The 20,418-nt window shown below is 35.2% G+C and overlaps 1 protein-coding gene across 1 annotated transcript in view; it reads right to left on the reverse strand.

The window, feature by feature from the left end:
- Window positions 1-1,750: 1,750 nt before the first annotated feature.
- The window catches only part of CDC40 (cell division cycle 40), a 43,583-nt gene continuing 24,915 nt past the window's right edge, over window positions 1,751-20,418 (reverse strand). Inside the window, exons 7-15 of the mRNA XM_081041025.1 lie at window positions 20,107-20,246; window positions 19,199-19,273; window positions 17,182-17,227; window positions 15,113-15,214; window positions 14,003-14,118; window positions 13,614-13,747; window positions 6,311-6,387; window positions 4,715-4,859; window positions 1,751-3,751 (exon numbers count right to left, since the gene is read on the reverse strand). Of these exons, the coding sequence (XP_080897151.1) occupies window positions 3,574-3,751; window positions 4,715-4,859; window positions 6,311-6,387; window positions 13,614-13,747; window positions 14,003-14,118; window positions 15,113-15,214; window positions 17,182-17,227; window positions 19,199-19,273; window positions 20,107-20,246 (1,013 nt within the window). The 3' untranslated portion in view covers window positions 1,751-3,573. The remainder of the gene's footprint in view (window positions 3,752-4,714; window positions 4,860-6,310; window positions 6,388-13,613; window positions 13,748-14,002; window positions 14,119-15,112; window positions 15,215-17,181; window positions 17,228-19,198; window positions 19,274-20,106; window positions 20,247-20,418) is intronic.

Raw genomic sequence — 20,418 nt, forward strand, 5'->3', positions numbered from 1 at the left:
TGCAGTGTTCAGGTTGAGAAAGTTGTTCGTACAATTTATTAAAGTGACTATGAATATGCAAAGTATACATATACAGAGGGTGCCAAAAAAATGTATCCACATTTTAAGAAAGGAAAAACTATATTAAAATTGTAATACTCAATATTCACTGATAACAAAAGATCAATACAAGTCACAATTGACTTCTGCAATTACAAGAGGTGCTCAAAGTGGTGACCATCAGCCTTATTTTAATAGTTTTTTCCTTTCTTAAAACGTAGATACATTTTTTGGCACCCTCTGTATATAAAATATATATACATACATACATGCACATACACAGACATGCATACACACACATGCATGCACGTGTATGTATTTTTAGTTAGCTAAATTTCGGAGTTTACGTGTACTAAACAGTGTAGTTTCTGAAATCCTCAAGATAAACTCACTAAAGTTTACTGAAATACTCAAGATAGACTCTACTAAACTGATTCTCATCCTTAGTGTACCTATCATCTGGGGATATTGCTAGAACTGTTGAATTTAACCCAGTGAATGAATATGTTTTTAAAATTTCAGTCTTTCGTTAGTTCATTCATTTTATTTACCCATTGATCAAATAAAAATTGTAACATGAATTTTGAGCCAACTGCTGTGACAGAACCTTCTTTCCATTGATTGGATCTTCTCTCCTCCTTCTTAGGTCTTATAGTACTTGCCTTGTTTATACTATAATCAATTACTTTATGATCTACTAAGAAGGGAATGCTGTCCATTAAACTATGATGCAACACTGATTTGAAGCTGTAGCTCCATTTAAGAGGGACGACAAATATGCACCTGTGATGAAATATCACAATAATGTTCCATACATAGGTCTTACTTTGAGACCCAAACTTTATACTACAGAAGGATATCTTGACTTCACACTTCTCTTCCCCATACCAGAATTCATTATGGCTCCCCCAAGTAACCTCTACTTTCTTCTAAATTCTCTATCTCAGTAAGCGACACCATCTCCAGGTGATTATGATGTAGATGGTTCTCAGTCCACACTCTGAGAAACACTGTTCTTCAAAGAGAGCCTCTGTAATTGCTGCTATTTCCCTGCCAATGTTTTCTTCAGGTAATTTATAAACATCTGTAAATTTTTACAAACATCTGGGGACATCAACCAGCCTCACAATGCATCCTCAAGACTTACTCTATACTTTTCTAGAAGTGTCTGTTTGATACTACTTCCTGTTCCTTATCTTAAAACTGTCTCCTTGTTTAAGACAAAATATTCCCAGCTTGTGCTTCGATATTTAAATATTCATTTGATTAAAATTTCACTAAAGCATCACTTTTAGTTTGACTTGTAGGAAGGAAATCTGTCCTGGGTACGACAAAGAAGGTTGCAGTAAGGAAAAGGAGTCAGTTGGTAACCACTTAATTTCAGTAACATAATTGAGACTTGTTTATACTGGAAAAGAACCCCACTCACTTGTGCACTCTAAAATGAGAGCAATCACGACTCTGCCACCACTAAGTGAATAAATATGGAATGTGTTAAACTTAACGGTATGTTCTGAGGGCTATATCATATATTTCATTATTTAATTAGAACAAGCCCATTAATATATCATAATTAATAAACCATACCCACCTCTAAAGCCTCATTTCTCTCCATAAAATCAAAATGACCCATTTAAAATCTGTAAATGGTTTAATTTGGTGGCTCATCAGAATTAAGACTTAAAAGGAGACTAAGAATGAAAATTCTGATAACATTTTCTATAAAAAATGCTTTATTTAAAAATATGATTTTTTTTGAAAAAAAGACTTTTATATACAGTTGCTTAGTTTAGAAACAGTCAAAAAAACACAATAAAATAAACTCAGATTTAGAAATTATGATTTGTAGCATACAAAATACTGGTGCTGAACAAAACAGTTAAATATATGATTAATCCTTTCATTACTAACCAAATGTAATTAATTCACAATTGTTAAACCCAGTGGTTGGGACTAAAGGAAAGGTCTTATCTGAATTCTTTCCCCTTCAGGGAATGGCAGCCACCCTTTCTGGCAGGTACAGAAACGGCAGCAGCTAGGCAGTGCATTCTTATTTCTTTGAGTGCCCCTGTGTCCAAAAACATAGCTCTACCACTTATATTCAGTTTTTCTATTTTATCCTTTGAAATTTATTTATATGTGGCTATGGCACCTGGTCATCTATACCAGGCTTTGTTTTTTTTTTAATTTTTTAAAATGGATGTTCTTAAGGACAAGAAGCGTGAACTGCTATTGATAGCATAGGACTCAGAGCTAATGCCCTTAGAATATGAACACTCAACATGATTTTTGGCTCCAAGTCAGCAGCTACGAGCCAGTCTTTTGTAGCATGGTACTGACATATTTCACACCACATTCAAACATCTGATACAGATTTGCAATCAAACAGGAGAAATGGCTTGTCAAACTAAAGTGCAATTAGCTACTATGTTCAAGAGGCTATCTTGACTTCACAATCTAAAGTTCAAAAAAAGTTTTTTTAAAAGTCACTGCTTCTCAAACTGGGGAACCCTAGTCATTTTCCTGGAATGTCAATTTTACTCAAAGATTTGCAAAGAAGTTTCTAGTAAATTCTGTCGAATACATTCACAAGCCAAATCAGAATTTAAATTATAAAACATACAACTTCAAAGAAATTGCAAGTTAATATTTTGAATTATGCCCTCACACCCTATCTCCTATGAGGAGTATTTCAGTAGTAACATTTGTGAAGCAATGACCTAAGAGACCCTGATTTCTGAAAGTATAGTCAGGTCCTTACCGACAGTAAATACAAATAATATGCAAAGTCGTGAGTTCTCTTGAGTTCCATCTTCAAAAATAACATAATTCTCTGATTATAAATAGTCCTGACTATACTGATCAGGAACAAAGTCAAGGAAAGAACTCTGGACTGATATGTATTTTACATTGTTTAATAATTAGTGGAATGCTACAGTCAAAGATTGCTGGCTTACAACTAAAAATACACAACATGTGTCGTAAAAAATAGTGGAACTCCTGAATCCAAAAGATTAGAACTTGACCCACTGGAAATAATGAAAACAGTAATTATGGGTGGTGTTACCCTTCTTTCAGAGTCACATTAAATTATATCATCCCTGTTCCTTACCTTTCTTTATGTTGAAGAGGTCTAAGTACATGGTACCTTTATGAGTTATTTGTCTTTAATTGTATTACCTCCTTTAGAACCCCCAAATCCACTAGGGATTCTCTCGACTCCAGAGGGATCCTTTTAGTATGTCATGGGGGTAAGCCCAAACCGCCTGCCAATAGTAACTACTTGTCTAATAGGAAGTCGATGGTCATTCTCTGTATAAATAATATCTATAAAGAACAAACTAAAGTTGCCAATGAAATCATATCAGCCAAACTTACAAAGTTTTTTTTTTTTTTCAAAACAAGGTGTCAATTTTGTAAGGCCATGTAAGGAAATGATGATCTGTAAATCAAGTTGCCATCCAACACATTTAATAATTAAATAGTTAAATATGATAGGGGATCAAAATGATCCTCGTTTAAGGCTTAATCTCATTAATCCCACAATTTAATGAGACCGTCCCAACCACATGTTATGACTTTAGATGTTTCATGAGGATGCCACACGGCACCTATACACACTTTTTCATGAGCTTTAAACCGACTGTAGAGTTTTGTGGTCTTCCAGTCCCAGATGTTTAATTTTCCATTTCCATCTCCTGAAATCACATAGCTAAAATGGGAAGAAAAATTCAAATTATTCAAACACTTTACACTGGTAAAGCAGAGGAAGAACAGAGAAAAATCTGTGAATATATAACACTCAGAAGAACAAAGCAGAGCACGAAGCCGTCTATAATTTAAACTTCTACCAAAAAACCATCCCCACTGAGCACCAATGTAAGAGTGATAAATTATTTTTTAACTTGGGAGCCTAGGAGACCCAGGGGCCACATCACAATCGCTCTCTAGACAGTGAGAAACAGTGCAGAGGAACCAATTTCATACAGAGCCAGCAAATACATTTAGACCCTTTCTACTATATTAGACTCTACCACCTTCATAATTCCTTTTTGGCTCCAATATCTTTTGAATACGTCTAAAACGACTCAGAAGTCGGAGTCTAGGGCCCAATTACCAGACCAAACATACAAGGTTACAGGGATTTCTGAATTACTTATACCTATATATTTTAGCAAAGAATGGGGGGAATGGATGCAGAATTTCACTATTAGACTCTAGATTTCACAAATCTAGTGTGACCTAGAAATATTCAGAAGCTGGGTTTGAGATTTCAGCACAGAAAGGCTGTAGCAAACTTGTTAACTTCAACAATGCAATACAGAATTAATTCTTCTGTGGCTCATTCAATTACAGCAATATAGTGGTTATAGTCCTCTAAGCCTTGCTTAAAAAAGCAGAGAGAAAATGAGGCATTGCCTATGTAGACAGGGATTTGTATGTGGTGAAAGGGCACAGGACTAAGTAATATAAGGAGATGTACCAAAGAACTTACAAAATGTCAAAGGTAGTTTTCGTAACTTTTTATTGCCCTTTTATTTGGCATTTTGACAATCTGGATAGTTCTCACGTAATTACATATGTGAAAGTGATATGTAAAGTGTTACTATTTGTACAATAGTAGTTTACGTCATCATATTTAAATATGAGAGTACATGAGAAAATTTAAACTTACCTCATGTCTGGTGAAAAGTCCACCTGACAAGCATAGCCTGCGACCATATGGCCCTTAAAAATTTTTTTCTTATTTAATCTAAATCTGTTCTGTGCTCCAAAAATTAAGATTTGGTTGTCCATTGATTGGCATGCTAGCCATTTCCCTGTAAATTCAATAAAGGAAGCATTTTAGAAAAAGACTGAACATTTTAAAAAGACTTTTTATTTTAAATACATTCCATCATTAATATCTTTTGTTCCCAACTACTTTGTAAGAGTAGGAAAATAAATTTACCATACCACCTATAAAGTATTACAAATTTGTTGCTGGGAAAAGGTATTTATACATATGTAAAATTATATGAACAAAAACTATTATTTTATCATTGAGCACTTTTCATATAAAAACATTTTGTTTAAATATAAGGATATACAGAAATTCTGAGTTTAACGATGACAAAAAATTTATGAATGAAATTAATATGTAGTATTATACACAATAGAACAATAGGGAGAAAAGAGTTATCTATGTTAATTATGGAAAAAGGAAAGATCAACTTTAGGTTAAGAAAACCTAGGATTATTATATAAAACTATACAAAAAAATGATTAAAAAAATTTCAGTAACTGTTGTTGAAAGGCCACATTGCTTTTATCTACCCAGAATTCACCAAAGTCCCTCAAGCCTAAACTAAACTGCAGTGTCTTCTTGTGTCCTATATACCTGTAGACATTAACTAAGGGAATGATACTAACAAGTCTGAGTGGGTAAATGGCCTCGTTCAAGATGGGCACAATATTTGTAACGAATGGTTTAAAAATACAGTATACGAAATGTAGAAGCTGTGACAAAGAATGTAACATGGTGATAATCAAAAAAGAACCCAGTTGGGTTGCTCCTCTCATGAAAATCCTAGGGCATCTGACGACAAGATCACCCATTTGCCTGGGGCAGATAGCCTGATGGAAGAGCAAACGACTTCTTCCCCCCCTTCCTTGCCCTGCACTCCTAGTAGTATGTGTGCTAACAGTGGCTTGGATGGCAATGGTGCCCAAACGTGAGATTCTCCACTTTAATTCTCTCACACAGAGCTCTAATTATATTAGTGTGCTGTCAGTACCTCAGCAGTACAAATTACCTGTACTTTAAAGACAATGCGTTACTGAACAGAAAACAGTATTAGACTTATCTTTCCTATTTTGCCTGAGAAAATCTTTCATAGTGAATTGCTAAGGTTTTCCCATTATGGGGAAACAGACCAAAATTTTATGTACCCTGAAAGAAAAAGAGCTCACAATAAACCATTACATGAGTTGTTGAACAGGATTCTGTTGGAAGGAGAATTATTTTAAAAAACTTTCTCAGATGGAAATCCTTAGATGCTCAGTCAACATTAATTGCAAATTATTATTATTTTTTTTAAAAAAACAAGAGACTGGGTGAGGATTCAGCTATGAAAACCAATGATTATTTCTAATAGTGAAAAGATTTCCTTATACAAGTATGGCACTGTGACAGACTTCTCCTTGGAGGGAATGGCCAACCTTCTTTTGAACAGAAATCACACCATGTCTTAGAAAGTAATTTAAAAATACATTCTGTCTACTAACTCACCGTTTGGAGACAAAGTCACTGCAGGCATTGAGTGCATACTGGGTTCTGCTATATATTTGAAATCCACAGGGATATCCCTAAAAATTAAAAATAACATATCAGAATAAGTAACTTTAATAAGTAAGTTGTTCTTCTTTAGAAGAATTGTCTCTGAAACAAAAGAGACACTCTTGAAATGATATAGTTAGTAAACCTTTCATGAAACTTCCTGGGGGAAGGAAAATCACAAAATGACATTCTATTGCTTAATATAAATCTTTTAGTTCATAAATGATTTTGCGATAATTATAACAGTGTCAAGGCTTTACTTTTTTTAACTCTATTTGATTTAAACTTTGGTATTTATGTTTTAAAAAATCTGTTACTAAATGTCCTTTAATAATGAGCTCACCTAAAAATGTCCTATGGTAGGCAGAAGCAAGATGTCTGAAGAAAGCCGACAGGGCAACATTCTTATTCTACCTGCCAGTCAGCTTTAACTTTCCCCGCAAGCAGGCGAGGGTGCTAAGGAGCCTTCAGCAATGTTACTGAAGGGTAAGCAAAGCTCCATAGGGATCTGCAAGTAGGTCGAGCCCCTCCAAAAATGATGAGATTTCAGGAAAGGTAAGGGAGATTAAGTGCTTGGTATCTGGACAGCTTCTATTTTCAAAAGTTACAGGTAAAATACTCCAAATGTGTAGGTGCAGGAGAAAAAGCATTAACAAAATTATCTTACGAATGATGCACAGGATAAAACAAAAATCTAAAACCTAGTTGCCTAAATCAAGAATCATCAAAAATTCGAAGCGCCTTTTCATTTTTTTTTTAAATTAAATTTATTGGGGTGACAATTGTTAGTAAATTTACATAGATTTCAGGTGTACAATTCTGTATTACATCGTCTATAAATCCCATTGTGTGTTCACCACCCAGGGTCAGTTCTCCTTCCATCACCATATATTTGATCCCCTTTACCCTCATCACCCACCCCCGACCCCCTTACCCTCTGGTAACCACTAAATTATTGCCTGTGTCTATGAGTTTTTGTTTCTCATTTGTTTGTCTTGTTCTTTTTGGTTTATATACCACATATCAGTGAAATCATAGGGTTCTCTGCTTTTTCTGTCTGACTTATTTCACTTAGCATTATACTCTCAAGATCCATCCATGTTGTCACAAATGCTCCTATATCATCTTTCCTTAACGCCGAATAGTATTCCATTGTGTATATGTACCACAACTTCTTTATACATTCATCTATCGAAGGACATTTTGGTTGTTTCCATGTCTTGGCCACAGTAAACAAAGCTGCAATGAACATTGGAGTACACGTGTCTCTATAGAGAAATGCTTTTATATTTTTGGGGTAGATACTCAGGAGAGCGATTGCTGGGTCATATGGTAATTCTATTCGTAATTTCTTGAGGAACCTCCACACTGCCTTCCATAGCGGCTGCACCAGTCTGCATTCCCACCAACAGTGTAGCCTTTTCATTTTTAATGTTCTCTATGATGAAAAATTCTTTAGTAATTTTGAAGGATTTGTCTTGTTGCTTTTCATGATACACCAAAAAGTTTTTTACAGAGAGTGTGTGGGAAATGTAATCTGATGTTATCTCAGAATATAAAGCAGTAATTTCCATTCCAAGACTATGATTAAACGGAAAATATAATACCAAAAATAATAACTTGCCTTTAAGTAAGGATTTTCTCATTCATTTGTCTATCCATCCAGAAGAGGAAAATGATTAGAAAAAAATTCTACCAGGGTCTTTGTAAGAGGAAAACATTTTAGGTATAACCTGGGGAACAGTATCGTTGATCAAATCTCCAACCCTTTATACATCTAAGGTAAAAAAACCTGACATTCGGAATGACCCAAACGTATTGAAAAGAGCCTCAATCTGAAAAAGGTTCAACTGTTTGTCCCTCCTCATTCTTATTATTAATGGTTAAGTGCATTTTTATAAGTGCGTTATTATAAGTGCATTTTCTAAAGTAAATTACCCATAATCCAGTTTCATATCAATGAAAGTAAAAAAAATTTAAACAGATCCCTTATTTTAAGAACTCTTGGTACAATGAGCTCTAGAACAAGAGATGAATCTGAATACTTTATGAACTTAATTATTACTAGTAAAAATGTCTACTAGGCATTTTTATTTAATAAACAACACTATTTTCTAATTATAACAGAAACTGTAATTCAATATAATAAGCTAGTAACTTATATCTTACAAATAATCTTCAGTCTGGAAATGCAATCACTGAAAATACCCTAATAAAAATTTGTGAAAATTTAAAGCTAATAGATAAATAGTATCAACCTCTGTAAAATTTTCTTTTAAAAATACGTTAAAGAAATAAATACTATTGGGAGAAAAAATGTCTATGACATCTTATGAATTCAGTCAATTAGAATACTACAGGCTGCTCAATATCTAATTATAATCTCTTATTCGCCTTTAAAACTACTTAGTAATCCCGGGTTTTCCCGAAAATAAGACCTAGCCGGACCATGTGCTCTAATGCGTCTTTTGGAGCAAAAATTAATATAAGACCCGGTCTTATTTTAATATAATATAAATATATTATATAACATGTATAATATATATATAAGACCGGGTCTTATATAATATATATAATATAATACTGGATATAATATAATATAATACTGGGTCTTATATCAATTTTTGCTGCAAAAGACGCATTAGAGCTGATGCTCAGGCTAGGTCTTATTTTTGGGGAAACACGGTCTTAGTTTGTATAGTATTCAGAAAACCAAGTTTCCTTTGGTTTGTTTTGTTGTATAATCGTGCTACTCTAAGCAGGTCTAGTGTATAAAAGTTTGACAAATAACACTTGTCTGAAGGTCTCAGTGATAATTTTCCCACGGTTGGAGTCAGTTCTCACTTTGAGGTGGTCAGAGACTCCCCTTCTCTCCCAAGCAAGGTGCCAGTATCACTAGTAATTGATCTCAGGGATGGCTGTATGTGGGGAAGACAGTTTCAGGGATCCTCAGGTAGTTTTGCTTCCTACTTGTCTTGATAGCAAGACTGATCCTCACATTTATTGCTTTCTGACTAATTAATCAATCGAGATACAAGTTATCTTCTTTCCCCACCAGACCCTTTATTCATCTAATTAACCATCCACATGATTAAGAACTCAAGTTCTGTATGGTTAATGTAAGCGTCGTGGTGTCCACAAAGCAAAAACCTGTAATAGAATCACAAAAGGTAAAGAGACAGGAATCAAATCATACAACTACAGAAAATCATCAAGTCACAAACAGAGGAAGAAACAAAGGAACTATAAAACAACCAGAAAACAATGAACAAAATCTTAAGTCCATACCCATCGATAATTACTTTAAATGTAAAAGGACTAAATTCTCCAAAAGACATAAGAGTGGCTGAAAGGATAAAAAACAAGAACCAACTCTATGCTGCCTACCAGAGACTCACTTCAGTTTTAAGGACACACATAGATTGAAAGTGAAGGGATAAAGATACTCCATGTACATGGAAACCAAAAGAAAGCAGGAATAACTAAACTATACTTATATCAAACAAGAGAGACTTTAGCCAAAAACTGTAATAAGAGACAAAGAAGGTCATTATATAATGATAAAAGGGTCAATTCATCAAAAGGATATAACAGTTGTAAATATTTATGTACCCAACATCAAAGCACCTAAATATATAATGCAAATATTAATAGATCTGAAGGAAGAAATAAATAGGAATACAATAATAGTAAGGGACTTCAATACCCCACTTTCAACAATAGATAGATAGATCAGAAAATAGATAGATCAGAAAATCAGTAAGAAAATCAATAAGGAAACATTGGACTTAAATGATATGTTAGACCAGATGGACCTAACTCTCATATATACACAACATTCCACCCAACAGGAGCACAAGACACATTACTCTCAAATATACAAGGGCATTCTCCAGGACAGGTCATATATTAGGTCACAAAATAAAACTAAGTAAATTTAAGAAGTTTGAACTAATATCAAGCATCATTTCTGACCACAATGGTATGACACTAGAAATCAATTATGAGAAGAAAACAGGAAAATTCACAAACATGTGGAGATTAAACAACATGCTACTGAACAAGAAATGGGTCAAAGAAGAAATCGAAAGGGAAATAAAAAAATTTTGAGACAAATGAAAACAGAAACACAGCATACCAAAACTATGGGATGCAGCAAAAGCAATTCAAAGAGGGATGTTTATAGTGATAAACACCTACATTAAGAAGGGAAGATCTCAAATAAACAACCTAACTTTACACTTCAAGGAACTAGAAAAGGAAGACAAATAGCTTAAAGTTAGCAGAAGGAAGGAAGTAAAGATCAGAGAGCAAATAAATGAAACAGAGACTAAAAAGATAATAGAAAAGATCAATAAAACTAAGCTTTTTAAAAATAAGATGAACAAAATGGACAAAAATCTAGCTAGACTAACAAAAAAGGACAAAAGACTTTAATAAATAAAATCAGAAATGAAAGAGACATTACAACTGATAATATAGAAACACTAAGGATCACAGGAATACTATGAACAATTTATATGCCAACACATTAAGTAGCCTATAAGAAAAGGAAAATACGTAGAAATATACAACCTACCAAGACTGAATCATGAGAAATAGATTATCTGAGCAGATCAGTAACGACCAAGGAGATGGTCAAACTGATAAAAATCTTTTCAACAAAAAAAATGTACAAGATTAGATGGCTTCACTAGTGAACTACACCAAACATTCATAAAATTAGTATCAATCCTTCTTAAACTCTTCCAAAAAACAGAAGAGGAAGGAATACTTCCAAAGTCATTTTTAAGAGGCCAGCATTACAGGCCAACATCCCTGATGACCACAGATGCAAAACATTCAACAAAATATTAGCTAACCAAATTCAACAGTACATTAATAGTATTATATACTCTGACCAAGTGGGATTTTCCCCTGGGATGCAAGGACACTTTTGAATATATGCAAATCAATATATGTGATACACCACAATAACAAAATGAAGGATAAAAATCATATGATCATGTGAATAAATGGAGAAAAAATAACTGACGAAATTCAACATCCTTTCATGATAAAAAATCTCAACAAACTAGGTATAGAGGAAACATACCCACATGTGACAAGCCCACAGCTAACATCACACTCAGTAGTGAAAAGCTGAAAGTTTCTCCTCTCAGATCAGGAAACAGACAATGTTATCCACTTTTACCACTTTTATTCAACATAGTATTGGAAGTCTTAGCCAGAAGAGTAGGCAAGAAAAAGAAATAAAAGGCATCTAAATCAAACAGGATGAGGTACAATTGTCTCTGTTTGCAGATGACATGTTATATATAGAAAATCCTAAAGGGTCTGCCATAGAACTGTTAGAATTAATAAATAAATTCAGTAAAGTAGTAGGATGCCAAATCAATATACAAAAATCATTTGCATTTCTATACACTAACAGTGAACCACTGGGAAGAAAAATTAAGAAAACAATCCTGTTTACAACAGCATAAAAAACAATAAAATATCTAAGAATAAATTAAACCAAGGAGATGAAAAATCTGTACGTTGAAAACTATAAGTTATCTGTTGATGGATGAATGGATAACGTGTATTTATATATACAATGGAACATTATCCAGCCTTTAAAAAAGGAAATCTTGCCATTTGTGACAACATGGATGAACCTGGAGAGCATTATGCTAAGTGAAATAAGCTAGACAGAGAAAGATAAATAATGCTATCGCTTAAAAAAAAAAAAGTTGAACTCATAGAAGCAGAGAATACAATGAATGGTGGCTGCCAAGGGCTGGGTAGGTAGGGGAAAACTAAGGCTAGTAAAAGGGTACAAACATTTAGTTGTAAGATGAATAAGGCCTGAGGATCTAATGTATATAATGTATAACATGGTGACTATGGTTGATTGGTTCATACTGTACTGTATGAAATTTTCTGAGTAGAACCTAAGTGCTCTCAGCAAAAAAAAAAAAAAGGTAAATATGTGAGGTGAAGGTGAAGAATCCTTTCACAATGTGTGTATTTATATCAATTTGGACAATGTGTGTCCAAATTGGTCTAAGGTGACTCAGATCTTAGTTATAAGGTAGGCTCAACTCATGGACCTCAAGGATGACGTGAAGACTACATATAATATAAAGTATAGTCAACTCTTCCTTTATTGGGGGTAATTTGGAGGGGTGCTCTGGTGGTGAGTGTGGAGAAAAATGCAGTTAAATTTTCAATTACCCAAATTGCCCTGACAATGGTTAAGGACTTGCTCAGCTCCACAGAGGAATTCAGTTTCAGGAGGAAACTACTGGCTGTAGTTCAAGGCTTCTTACTTAAAGCAGAACAAATTCTGGGGGTGGGAAGACATACTTTCTACTCCCTGCAAGGCTGTAATCACAACTGAACTGTGCTTCATGACTGACTGTCAAGACAAGCTGGGTTGCATTCAAACATTCATTTTAACAAATTATGCATTTCTTTGGAAATAAATTATAATACATCATTTTTGACACTTACTGAAATTAGCTTTTAATATTTCTTGGCTTTATAAAAGTAGTTTTCTTTTTCTTTAGGAAAGCAAAATTAACCAGTATATTCTGATTATGTTCTACGAATAAAAAAACATTTGTTTTCTCTCATATGCACTATAAGTGACAGGGCACAAGCGTGATGAAATGGGGTCATTTTCAATATTGAGGAGTCAAAATGTAGACACTGAAAAAATTAAGAGATTTTTCAGTATTTTCTTTGGGTTGGTTCTGAGGCCAGGATCTTATGCTCAAACTCTAGTGTAACCAATATAGTCATACATCCGTGGCCCCTACGTTGGTCATTTTGCAAAGATGAATAAGATACCTAATAAAGAATGTAAGATTGCACTATACAAACCTTTCCCCAGAAAAATGACTCAAGATACATACCGTGTTTCCCCAAAAATAAGACTGGGTCTTATATTAATTTTTGCTCCAAAAGACACATTAGGGCTTATGTTCAGGGGATGTCATCCTGAAAAATCATGCTAGAGCTTATTTTCCGGTTAGGTCTTATTTTCGGGGAAACATGGTATCCTTTAGATAGATTATACAAAGACTAAGAAAAGTAGCATGTTTAAATTTTTATTTCCATATTCTGGATAATCCAATCGTTATTTGATGGGCAAGATCACAGCTGTGAAAATATTCAAATGGCTGCATGTTATCGGGCTTTGTCATTGGCCACAAATTTTTAAATTGCTTGCTTTATATAATCAGATTTTCTACTGATAGAAACTCACCATTCCCAAACTCTTAGGCTCTTGTCATCAGATGTGCTCACAAACCTCCTGTTCTCATCAACAAAAACAATGGTGTTGACAGCTCCCAAATGCCGATCATATTCTTGCACAATTTCTCCACTTCGAATATCCCACTGTATAGCAAACAAGAGAAGAGGTAAAGACAGAAATGGAGCAGATTTATGAAAACGAAGATCATAATTATGGAAAGTGGAGAGAGGAAAAGATTTCCAACATCATGTTTTTATGAATTTACTGTTTTCTACCGAGAATAGAACACCAGCAGTCCCTAAAAGTAGCAAACATCCAACAAGTTGATATTTCTTATTCCATCCCGATACAACACAAAGTTCATGAATCTTTAAAATGTTGTGAGAAGACTTACTTACTTGCACAATCTTTTTATCAGACATCCCAGCCACAAAGAGGTTTTGCTTATCTTCATCAGGATTAAATTTGACACAATACGGTACTTTTCGGTTTGTAAATCTTGATATACACTGTCCTAAAATCAAAGACCCAAGTTAAACTAGGCAAATTAAATCTGACCACCTTAAAGACAACCCAGGGATTAAGATCTAGAGATAATCAGCTTAATAAGTTATGAGGAAAGGCAGCCTATTGCTTGCTCTTTAGTGTAAACCACATTGTTCCTTTTCATGGGCATTTTATGATTAAAAATAATTCTTTCAAAAGTAAATCTATAAAATCAATTGCAGAATAGATACAACTCTCCAGTTGATTATGACGTGCAGCCAGAGCTGAGGACCGACTGCTAAAGAATTTACGAGAAAGGGCTTTGGCATTAGAGACCTTGGTATGAACCACTGGGCCATTTACTAGCTGTGTAACCCTACAACACTTATCACTTTAAGCCTCAGTTTCCTCATCTATAACAATAATAGTACTTATCTCATAGGGATATTTTAAGGATTGAATAAGATACTGCATATAAGCTCTTAGCATAATGCCTGGTAAACAGTAAGTGTTCAATAAATATTAATTATAATCATTACTCTTAAAACTCAGCAAGATGAAAGATGGTTTTTTAATTACATAAAAATTATACTAGCCAAAACGTACTGATGCAATATATGTCTTTAAATATATAAAACCAACTGGACCTTGGAAGTTTAGACCTACATTTTAATCAGTTTGGGCAATTAAATTTAATTCTGTTCATCAGACATGTACTGTGCTTCTATTATGTGCAGTGCAATGTGCTAGGTGACTTAGGGGAACAAAAAGATCAATTAATAGTCTAGAAGATTTCAAATTTCCTTATCTATCAATACGTCTGCTTTATCAATTGCATTTAGTGGAAACAGTTTCACAAAGAGCTACTCATATAGCTGAGTTTCAACTCTACATTTTGTGATATAGGCTAATAGTCAAGCATAGGAGAATTAGCAGTTAGAGAAGGTACCATTTTGCCACATGTTTCATTCAAAAATGCAAATTTGTAAGATACATATGTATTAGTATAAGTGAGCTCTTACCTGTCTCAGTGTCCCACAGCTTAAGATACCTGTCATAGGCTGCGCTGAGGAACTGTGTTCCTGCAGTATTAAAGCAGATGTCCCTAACAGCTTTACTGTGACCTAAAGGCAGAAGCAATGGAAATGGAGTATCTTTAGAAACCATCTAATCTAGGTGGTTTCCACCCTGCCCCTCCTGCAAAAAGCTCCTCAGGTAATTCATGACATTTAGGTAAGAACCAAGAGAAAAGATCTAACTTTTTTATTTTCAAGTCTGTTATGGCAATCTCTTAATATGTACAACTGATGACTAAACAGCTAAGAATTTAAAGAAACAAGAGGCCAATGAAAATGACTGGTGACATTTTGGAGGTTCTCTCAGATTACTCACAAGCTTGAAGTAAAAACAGTGACCTACACATAAAGTTCATGAAAACTGTTCATTAATTTTAAGTGTTATTTGTGTGATCACATTACCAAATTACACAGAATCTCAGAGACAAAGCCTTTCTGAAAACAAATATTAACTTCTATTTTGTTTTAAGATGGCATTTTGACAAATTAACTTTAAGGTGCAAGTCTGAAATCAATCTTGCCAATAAATTCTTTTGAAAAGTACAGAGACAAATAAAACGTGGCTAAATGAAAGCAGAAACTTTCCTGTTTTTAACTCCACCATGACCAAGACTGCCAAAGTACAATTAATTGTGTAAAACATGCAGGGCACAAATGGTCAGCCATATACAGCCGCCCTGAGCCGCCACCACCCATCAACTCTAGGCAGGCACTATGTGCCGTGGCAATTAGGCCCTTTCTCTATAGCAGGAGTCCTAGTCAGGGCTGCTATCATCTTCTTCAGGAGGAAATTCTCAGTTTTCCACTGAAAAACTGTCTGCCACTGCAGAGGAGACAAATGGGGACCAAATCCACTACATCTGCAGGAGACATTTTGTTTCCCTATGTGCTGCTGAGAGCCTTTCCATTAGTCTTTCCTTAGGCTGCTCCGGCATCTTGGGCAGTATTTATTTGTGCAGTGAGGCCCTAAAATCATAAAACACTACAGAACAGACTCCCACTTCAATCTAAAAACAGAGGCACGACGATTCACACAAATAGTGTTTCAACACAGTATAGTTAAATTTGGAAATGTAACTAATCTTCACATGAAATCTGACAAAGACAATAAACTATTCTCTATGAAAAAGGCTAGACTAGCACAAAGCAGTCCTCTCTGGTGCTCTTCTTTCCTTCAAGGAGTTCTATCAATCTTTTCCTTTCCTATGCTTTAGTTGCCAATTCCCAGCCTCTCTTTGAAGCTTAATATCTGGCTACCTAATTGCTTACTGGACATTTTCATCTCAGTATCCCAAAGGCAACTCAAATTCAATGACTCTGAAACCTCACCATCCTCTTCTGTTCCCTCCCTTGGTGAATGACACCACCATTCATGCAGCCACCTGGAAGTCACCCTAGATTCCTGCCTCACCCTTATCACTCTCATCCAGTTACCAAGCCACTGATTTTAACTCTTGATTAATCCTTCCCCTCCATCTCTGTGGTCTTAATTCAGGCTCTCACCATCTCTAATCCAGGCCAATGGAGTAACCTGGTAATTCATTCCTCTGCCTCCAGGCCTGCCCCATCAAACACCCGCCATACTGCCGCTGTGATCTTTGTAAACTTCAAATCTGATCATGTTGCTTTCCTGCAAGAGATGTTTAATGGTTGCTTCCCAACGTCGTCAGGGTAGAGTCTAAAGTCCTTTATTAATGGCACACAAGGGCCTCCATACTCTGATCCCCCTTCTACTCCTTTTCTCACTTTCACCTCTCACCATATCCCACACACTGGGAATTCTGGAATATATGTGGTTCCCGCAAAGCAGCATGCTTTCTCATACAACTTCTACCTTTGCTTCTGCTGCTCTCTCTTCCCAGTTCTCTTTTTTTATCTATATGACTTTTATCTATGTGACTAAAGCCAATGAGACTTTATTTCATATTAGTGTAGTAAAATTATAGTCAATAATGTTAAAAAGTTTACAAAGTCTTTCCAAACAGATTTATAGTCAGGGAAAAAAGAAATATTACCAATAAATGTTCGCAGACAGCGCCTGTCTCCATAAACCTCCCATAGCTAGGGGAAAAAACACATAGAAATATTAAATTTAATACAAGACTGACAAAATGACAACTTTCAATCAGTACCAACAGTCATAAGCTATGTGTATGCATGCCTGTGTACAGGGGATTTAAGCAAAGGCATTATACATCATTAAATACACTGCTTGGCGCTGCTAGTCTGTGTTGCACTATTTGGACTCATGGACGGATGGACACACACACACACACACACACCACACACACACTCTTTAAAGCTAAACTTTGAAACCTGATACTGAAAGATACATCAAAACATCACTAGGACTTAGAGCTAATACAGGTGATTTTTATTTTCTTCTTGTTCTTTTCTGTATTTAACATATTTTCTATGATGAAAGTTTCTACTTAAGGAATACTGTGAACTACTTTTAAAAGAATTAAATACTATTAAAAGTGCCATGGTTATAACATTTTGGTACTGCAAGTTTTTTTGGGTTTTTTGAACTTTTCTGAAGTAACAAGTATTATAAAAGCTGCATTATGAGAATGAGGACCTAGACTAACATGTAACAGGCTCATTATTCTCATCCTATCTGAAGTGGATGAAGACGATGGCTTTAAAACTACCTTTATTCTTGCCAGCCTCACATCTAATCCTCAACAGTGTTGCTAGTCCTCTAAAATAGAAAGCATTTCCTGGCCACCCAACATCAACAGGATCGGCTCAGTTCCCACAGCACAACAGGCACGGACTTCCGGGACCTGGTCCTTTTCCTGTGACTGTAGTAGTTCTTTTGTGTCTCAGATGTTAGACTCCAGCCACCACAAACTTGTACTTTCAGCACACACCATGCTGATTAACGTACTCAGTCTTCTCCGACATCTCAGACATACGCTGCTCTCTAACCCCCTTTACCCAGTTACCTTCCTAGTGAGTTTCCTCTTTGAAAGCAGAACTCCTGCCTGTATAACCATCATTCACATCACAATGAAAATGCTCATTAAGGGACAGTGCCTTAATAATTTTTTATTCTCAGCCCCTTGAACATAATAGATACCTGACAAATATTTATAGAAGTGAACTAAACTGAATTCTATGCTTTTCTAATTGGTCAAAGAGAAGACCTTAATCTCAATTAACATAGAATGTATAAAGTAAAAGTTAAAGGAAATAAGGGCTTTTACTCTAAACTGTTGGCCTGTCATCTTAAGCTAGTACTAAGTACAAATGTCTAAATGACTGTTTTCATTACAAAAAAGAAAAAAAAAGCCTTTAGATATTGTTAATATCCATGAATTATTTACAAAGGATAAAATCTTAACGAGTCAACTTTCCAAGCCCCAAGAACACTATAGGGTTGCTATTTATTGACCATCATAATGATCCAGAGATATAAAACACAAAACAGAAAAGAACTATTATTTCAGATTTAAGGTTTTTTAAAAGGCTTTCCTCATATTTAAGTTGACGTGCATTGGCAACTGAATTTTTCCTACCACATAATCTACAGCTGAACATCACCTAGAGGTCAAGCTTCCTGAGATTATAAAAAGTGGGAGAAGAGTCTGGAAGCATTCCTGCCACTTGGTGTCTACTAGCATTTATAAGAAAAAGGATGAATTACATTATCTACCCTCTAAAAATCGTATCTCTATGTGTCCTCTCTATCTCATCAGGTTCTGAGGAACAAATGAAACTTACATATCCAAAAGCCTCAAAAATTCATTGTTAATGAGTAAACATTTACGTATCTAAAGCCAAAGTGATTGATTACATTCTAATCAGTTATCTAAGCTCACTAAAGAGCCTTGCCAACTGGACCATAGAGCCATATTGGAATCAACAGGTTTGGAAGCAGTTCCTAAATTGTTGCTTTCACAGGGCCTAAGAGAAAACAATTAGCCTCTAATTACCTAACAAACCCAAATTTATTTATAATTAACCAAATAGATTTAACCAAAGCACTAGCTTTGCAGCACTCTTACTCTATTACTGCACACTCACCTTAATTTTACAGTCCATGGAACAAGACAGCAATAAATGGCCAGAGAGGGGGAACAATCTGACTGCACTGACGCCCTATAAAAAGGTATTACAGTTATCAATCAGAAGCACTCTAAACCCAGCTAAAATTAAACATAAGGAAAGGACAGTATATTTTTAAGCAACCTAATTTACTATTTTTTCTCATTCCAAAAAATCATGCCTCAGAGCCTCAGAATCATCTTCGTTAGTATTCCAAGAGCAGCCCTGCTGACAGTTAGCTTCCCAAGATTTTTTTAACCTTTAATATTGACTTCCTCACCCAAGGGAATCCTTAGTCAATCAGGCTACTAACGCCCCACTCCTCTCCCTTCTTTCACTCAGTCCCTTTGTTCTTTGCTAAGAGTCATACATTGTCAGTTGGAATAGTGCAGATGACAAAGATTATTAACATCAAATGTTCTCAATATCTTGTCTCTGCATTACTTTGAATATTATCATAGTGTATTAACCAGGGAATATCTAATCTTTGAAGAGTGATAACCTCAAGGGCTAAGGCAAAATAACTGAAGCTCTGGTGCTACTACAAGCCCATTACTCACTGACTTGGTGCCCACAAGGAAGCAGGTTAGAGGCAAGAACTTAGAGGGAAAGGCCAGGGTTACCATAAGGGGATAGGACACCAAATCCTAAAATCTTATGACATGGCCAATCCAGAGGACCTTGAAGACCGGGTCATCACTTGTGACTAATATGTGTGGGTACCTCCAAAGCCTATCTCAGGTTTATCTTTAGTTCGACTTCTCCGTTCTATCTTGACTTCCCTACACCTTTACCAGAAATAGGCAATGTTGCACATCAATAGCTGAAACTTTATGTTAGCTACATTATTCTACATCACAACAAACAAAAACCATGGGTTTGCTTACCTTTGTATGTCCGGACCACACATGAATTTGCTTTTTGGGAAGATAACACTTCTCAGGTGGCACAGCTGACCGCAGGTTAACACCAACATCTTGAGGTATGTGAAGATAGGACCTGCCTTGATAGTCATACATTTCTTTAACTGAAACAAGAAGGCAAAGGAAAGCAATGAATACAAGCCATAGCCATGAAACCTATAGCGTTAAAATGACAACAAACATTTATTCATAGAGGTATTATTCCACGTTAAGATTTAGGTAGTAACACTCTGATGCAAGACTGGCTAAAATTTAGCTGCCTGAAATCACTGCTAT

Source organism: Rhinolophus hipposideros, assembly GCF_964194185.1.
Source record: "Rhinolophus hipposideros genome assembly, chromosome: 3".
In the NCBI taxonomy this organism is placed as follows: Eukaryota; Metazoa; Chordata; class Mammalia; order Chiroptera; family Rhinolophidae; genus Rhinolophus; species Rhinolophus hipposideros.